The sequence below is a fragment of the Teleopsis dalmanni genome, chromosome X, assembly GCF_002237135.1.
Source record: "Teleopsis dalmanni isolate 2A chromosome X, ASM223713v2, whole genome shotgun sequence".
Taxonomy (NCBI): Eukaryota; Metazoa; Arthropoda; class Insecta; order Diptera; family Diopsidae; genus Teleopsis; species Teleopsis dalmanni.
The window spans coordinates 6,117,570-6,124,260 of NC_051848.1; the positions used below are offsets into that span (position 1 = coordinate 6,117,570).

Genomic DNA, 6,691 nt, shown 5'->3' on the forward strand with positions numbered 1-6,691 from the left:
ATAAATTGCATTGTAAAATCAGCACTTTTAATTTGGCAAGTAATTCAAAAAGAATTTCTACCCCACTTAAATTAACAAGGTCAATTGAAATATAAAAAGGTTATTCTCTTTTGTATGAATAATAATAACAATACCTGATTTTAACAACTCTTTTGAATACCTTAATGGTATTAATTATTGAATTTAAATTATTTAAAAAATATGTAATATTGTACATATGAAGGTGAAGACTTTTACTTATGAATATAGAGAACTATAGTGGTATTCACTGTCTCCAATAACAAGATCGGTAAGCAAATAACAGTGAAAAAATCATCACCATTTAATGTATTTTATTGTTGTCGCTTTTACTGTTGCTATATTACTCAATTACCTAGCCGGTTATTTGGGATCGATAATACACCTTATACATAATTATACATGATATCATATATACATATATCGATTAGCGATTAGAATTGTTAATACTTCTTGGAGATCTGATAGTAACTACTTAAATATATGTGTTAAAAATACATATCTGTTATCTACCCACTTATATAAAATGATGTATTTACACAAATATATGTATAATAATGATAATATTGTAGTGTATTCTAACAATTTAACTTATTTAACATAAATTGATCTTTACATAAATTGATCTTAATATAAATTGATGTTAACATAAATTGATCTTAACATAAATTGATGTTAACATAAATTGTTGGGATACACTAAACTATATGTATATTACAGATCATAGTGGTATTCAAAATAAAATTATAATAAATATTTTATATTAACTTTATGGAGAACTTTAATTTTTTCTATATACATATGTATTTATCTATAATTAATGAAATTTATGAAATTCACAAACATTTAAATATAAATATTATACAAATGCATAAAATATATTATTTACTTATAAAAAATATTTTATACGTATGTATGAAAGTAGTATGACACATATAGATATATATAGATAGTTTGAATAATTTATTTTATACTAAAGTCAAAAATTTTGTTTGTAATTTATGAGTTAAGCTTATACATATTATATTTTACTGTTAATAGTTTATTTTGCTCTTAAGTTGTAGTCACTACTCGTGAAATTAGATAATTTAAGATCTTTCCTAATTAAACATAAAATAATAGAGTTTATGACATGCTATCGCTGTACTAAGTAATTTGAATATGCAGTGGATTTGGAATTAGTTTTAACTAGAAATCTGCACTTGATAAAAAAACAGAGCCTAAGGTTAGATATTTCTCAAATTTAATTTATTTATTATATGAAGCATACATATTATGCATACAGTGATGGCGTTAGGTGTTTACGACCGCCATGCTCTTAAAGGAAACCGAGAAAAATTACTTTGTCGTATATGAAATTATATTAAAAATAAAAAATTAGAATCTAACCTGACTAGATAACATATGATCACACGGAATAAACAGAACACAAAGAAATCACCTTTTATAGATTTCTAATAAATCCTACAAGTTTTTTACGTTTAGTTACAATATATCAAAATTGCTCACCGCAAATGAGTTTTTAATATATAATATATTATTATGTTGAAGCGATTTGAGCCAGTGCACTTGAGCAATTGCACTCTTTATTAACTCGATGTATCTTCAAAACCCCTCTTTACGACTTGACTGGATTATTATTTATCACTTCATCAATATATCAATAAATGTTTGCTAGCTGAACTAAATATTGAATGTTAGAAATTTTCTAAATGAATATAAACTGAAGATTTCTTATGGAAGAAGACAAACTATGCTTTTCACCTTCCAAATTAGCTCTCAGAGTAGCTGTAATCAGAAATTTGTGTGACATATGTATTTTCCATGTGAGAGAGACAACTTAAGCAATTATTGTGATAATGCGAGAATTTCTACAATAATTTTGATATAATACGAATGAACACAAAGGAGAAAAATAAAACGTTTTAAGAAAGAACCTGAGAAGCGTTTTCTTCCTTACTGCGCCATACGATTCTAAGAGAGTTTGGAACCAATAAACAAATATGCGACAGAAATAACTTGACTTTGGTAGTGATATTAACTTTGGTAGTGTGAAATGTGTATGATACTTATATGATTAACACTTATATGATTAATCATATATTCAGTTATGTTTTATAGATTTTAGTGTTAGTGTATAAATCAACTCAAGCAACATTTTCTTTCTGAATCTATAAAATAAAAAGGAGAACCGAAAAGCTGATCTCATCTACATCTACGAGTATACTACTGCCACCACTGTATGCAAATAAATTTAATAAAAATATCCATATGTATATGTAAAGGATATATTACTGAGATATAAAAGAAAACTATATATAGTCGTATATACAAAATTATAAGTATACATACATAATTGGAAATAATGTAATATAAGTGGGTTTATTTATGGATTTAATTATCAGTTCAAATATTGAAGTAACTTTTGTTTTATATACTTTTTCTATATATAATAAAATATCCTAATGATAAAAATATGCAATTAGCTGCAATTTATGTATATATATATATATATATAGATACATACGTACTACATAAACTTTTAATTTAATATTAATATTTAAACATATTTGAACTGAAGTGTTTTTCTGTGTAGTTATGGCATATATAGTTGCTGAATATTAGTTTGGAAAAATCCAAATATTATTGCAATTTTTTTTTAATAGCAAGGCATAAATACGATGGTGGAATGCCATTCAATATTGACAAACTGAAGTACTTAAAAAATAACTTAAAACTTATCTACTAATATATCTAATATATAAATTTTATAATATATATGAATACATTATACAATACTTATTATCGTAATCATACAACTTTTTCAAAATGTACATTTTGTATTCTAAGCTGTATCTATACATGAAGATGGAATAAATGCAATTAAATAATACCTATGACTATTGCTGAGTAATTTTGAATTGAACACTTCATTATTTCCCATTTAGATTCATAATTCAATTAAAAAAAATACTATTTTTGCTCTTATTTGGCACAAAAATTTTGAACGTCCTAACTTATCCTTATCCAGAATAAGATACTAAATTTAGCTACTGTTTGGTGGCTCATTATGTGCACCTTGCAGCAGTGCTTGCAATTTTGCTGCAGCTGGAAATGAACCTAAATCCAGTGGCGCTGCACCGGTTGTGCTTTGTATGTATGCTAAAAGTCTTTAAAAAATTATATTAATAGTAACTAAGATATATGAGGACACAATGTTTCAAACCTTCTTAACTCTTCCAGAGCATTTTGCTGCATAAGTATGTAATTCTTTGCTAATAGTAGAGTAGCAATTTTGGATAACTTTCGCACAGAAGGTGAGTGGGCATAGGGTATAACACTGCGCAATTCATCTAGAGCGTCATTTAAATCATGCATACGCCTTCGTTCTCTGCAAATTTCATATACCGTCAGTTTAACAATGTTGTAGAAAAATATATAAATAACATGAAATAATATTTACATATTTACCTGGCATTTATATTCAAACGCACTGTTTTACCTTGACGATTTTTTTGTTTGCCACCACCACTGTTACTAGAGCTGCCACCTACGGAATTTGCTGCTGTTGTAGTGCCACCAGTTAATAGCAAAGTTGTTGGTGTTGGCGATTTTTCACCACCACTGGGCCCAGGTTTATTTTCATCAGTTGGTCCGGTTTGTTGTGGCATCGCCATGCCTTGTGCATAAAAGCCACCCAAGCCAACTGAACCTAATGGTGTACGGCGTCCGGGTACACTTTGTGGAGGACTTGCTGTGGGTCCGGGATGCACAGCCATTAAATTTGGTGTAGGCGGTATTTGTACGTGAGCATGGCCTGGCAATGCAAAACCAAAAGGTAGATTTGTGGGATCCATAATTGAAGTAGGTGTTTGTTTTTATAACAAAAATAACTCGCTGTATGTTTATAGAGAAAGCTAGAAAGAATACAAAATGTAAGTGCAAACGAAATAGTATATTATAGATATTTGTTGTTAGTGTAACGTGTGCATAAGGAAATAAGTCAATGCTTATATGGTACAGGCGGTGAACCTTTATAAAAGGAAGAGATGTATGTCTGTAATAAGAAAAAGTAATCATTCAAGTTTCAGAAAACATAATAACGAGGCGTGACAGTCAAGTCAAGTATTCTAAAACGTAAAAACCAAAGATGGTAAAAAGTACTTTGAAGCAAGTAAATTAATTTAAAGTTACTGTTAAAACGAAACAAATTTAGTTGTGCCAATAATAACTTGTATGTTTTCCACTGTATATTTGTGTAATGATTGGTATCCAATATTGATACCATTAACCTGCAAAGCAATTGAGGATGAGTAATAAAACATGTAGGTACTACTTCTTGAGAATTAAATAAATGACAACGCACTACAGGTGGCGCATTTAGTATGTATTTAACTGTTGTTATTGTCTACTTCTACCATATGTTTGAGTCTTTTCAAGAAATGGATTGCTTTTTTTTACTATTGACGAATAGTTTGTGCATTTAAAACCAACCAATTTTAATGTTAATATTATTTTGATACTAGCAAAAAACGTACCTATAAAAAAGAATTTGTTTTAATCTTTAATTAAAATGAAACTTTAAATACTCACAAAAAATTTGCGTGGTGCTATTCTACTAGTGTTTTGGAAAGTATTTTTGCCATGAAATGACGTCATTTTATTAAGTAGCGTACAACCTTTCCTTAACCAAGCAAAACAAAGTGGGGTAACAGCGTTAGCTTTAAATATTTTAAAACTGGACATCTCTTCAACATTATGTACATAATGTTATATTTACAATATAAAATTACTATCTTGGTATTATTGATTCCATTACGTCGGGTACCAAATTTTACTGGATTTCCAAGAATATTTAACCACAAAATGAAATGATTTTTTTTAAATTAAGAATTAATTGATCAAATATATTTCCATTTATTTCCAACTTTTAAATAATCGTCATACTATACATTTATTATTAAAACTAGAACTACTTTTGTTTACTTTTTCCTTTTCGTCCTGATAAGTGTCAAACAAAAAATTTTTGTCAACTGCAAAATTGACAGGTACAAAAATAGCTATATCGCCATCTAGCGGGAGCTAGTATTTTATTATTTGTTTACAAAACCAACACAATTGGACTAATTTTTTTGCAACTGTCAAAAGGGGGTTGAAAAGGAAACGACAAATGCAAAAGATATGCTAGTTTACATTTTTTTATTTATTATTGTAATTAGAAACAATTTTTCTTCAGTGTTTAAACATTACTTACGAATAGAAGTTTTAGAATTTGTAATATATTTTAAGCTGTTGTTTTTAGTAATAATTTAACACTTTGATAATTATGCACTTTTCTTCTATTATTACACTGTAATCACATACGTTTACTTTATTTTAATTTTATCATTTTACATTAACTCGATTTAGTTGAAATTGTTGCAATTTAAATTTTGTTTTATTTTAAAAGTAAACAAATATTAATTTAAATATGAGTCAACAGCAGCCGCAGCAACAATAAAAAGTCACTTCAACTGCCAACCTCAAAGCAATACAATGTCAACAGCACCAAAAATTGTACGAACGCTGCCGCCCGCCACGAACAACCACGACCAGTCTTTTGTGGTATCCTGAATCCTGATATGATGTTTTCTGCTAAATGTTCGATTTTTTTTTTGTTGCTACTATTTTTCGTTCCTTCAATATATGTATATGCATACATATGTACATATGTATATTTGTTAGTGGTAAACTCTGCTGCTGGTGGTAATCTCTCTGCAAATATTATGAAGCTGTGGTGGATGTTTGGTTACTCTTCTACAGTCAACATACAACGGCACATAACGTATGTATGTTTCATACACAAATCATATTTACAAATACATTAATGGCGTAAGAACTGAACCACAAAAATATTTATTATGTACTTTTTTCATTTTTTAATTTCAGTTCATGCTTTGGCTGGCAACATTTTACTATAGTATGTATGTACATACATACATATGTATTTGCTGTGGAGTTTGATAAATATTCAGCTTTAGTTTCGGCTTCCTGCACCTTTTGGTGCTGTGACTATAATTTTTATTATCATTAATATTGTTGCTGTGTGTGCGTTATTGCTTGTCTACTCAATTTAAACGTTTCGTACATTTGTCGACAATTTCAATTTGCACTGAAACTGAATCTGAATCTGCACACATCCAAACATTCACACATTCACAATGAGTCAACGTAAAGTTCCTTTTTGGCAACGTTTTTGTTGATATGGTGCAAAGGCAGTTAAGTGTTTTGGGGGTTGAAGTGTACACCATTCATTGATTTGTTGCTACAGTAATGTGACTGCTATTGCTGTGTTGTTGTTGTTGTCGTCTCTGCTGCTGCTGTTTGCGCGGCTGCTAATGTTGATTGTGATGCTAATGCCACTGCCGTTAGAAATCATTGTAGCATTGTTTATTGTTGGAATAATCGCACAACTGGCACATGCCAAAGATTTGTTTCTTCACATCGAATAGAGACATTAAATGGTCATAAAAGTAATCAGTAACCAAAATTGTCCTTAAAGTGTAAGGCTAATCAAATTTGCTTATATGTACATATGTACATATATTGAACATATTTTTAAAATTGTCTATGCCTTATATTTCATATACGTTCTTTTTATTTTTAGTTTTTTTTTTCTTTTTTTTTATTAATA

At 28.8% G+C, this 6,691-nt stretch overlaps 1 protein-coding gene across 5 annotated transcripts; it reads right to left on the reverse strand.

Moving 5' to 3' along the window:
• Nucleotides 1-2,845: 2,845 nt before the first annotated feature.
• On the reverse strand, nucleotides 2,846-6,485 carry LOC119689512 (class E basic helix-loop-helix protein 22). Of its 5 annotated transcripts, XM_038104344.1 has the most exons (5): nucleotides 4,799-4,971; nucleotides 4,612-4,739; nucleotides 3,490-3,935; nucleotides 3,245-3,409; nucleotides 2,846-3,188 (listed from the first exon to the last, which is right to left on the reverse strand). In XM_038104344.1, the coding sequence occupies exons 3-5, from the start codon at nucleotides 3,873-3,875 to the stop codon at nucleotides 3,065-3,067; spliced, it is 675 nt and encodes a 224-aa protein (XP_037960272.1). In that variant the 5' UTR covers nucleotides 3,876-3,935; nucleotides 4,612-4,739; nucleotides 4,799-4,971; the 3' UTR covers nucleotides 2,846-3,064. The 5 variants fall into 5 exon arrangements, with proteins under 5 accessions (XP_037960272.1, XP_037960275.1, XP_037960274.1 ...); XM_038104347.1 differs by lacking the exons at nucleotides 4,612-4,739; nucleotides 4,799-4,971 and adding an exon at nucleotides 5,273-6,485; XM_038104346.1 differs by lacking the exons at nucleotides 4,612-4,739; nucleotides 4,799-4,971 and adding an exon at nucleotides 5,005-5,046.
• Nucleotides 6,486-6,691: the final 206 nt, after the last annotated feature.

Bases quoted from the DNA above. Each gene is read 5' to 3' on its own strand.
- LOC119689512 (XM_038104347.1), bottom strand. From the start codon at position 3,875: ATGGATCCCACAAATCTACCTTTTGGTTTTGCATTGCCAGGCCATGCT. The intron at 3,410-3,489 runs GTAAATATGTAA...TGAAATTTGCAG, and splicing joins CGTTTGAATATAAATGCCAG to AGAACGAAGGCGTATGCATG. The intron at 3,189-3,244 runs GTTTGAAACATT...AATTTTTTAAAG, and splicing joins GCTCTGGAAGAGTTAAGAAG to ACTTTTAGCATACATACAAA.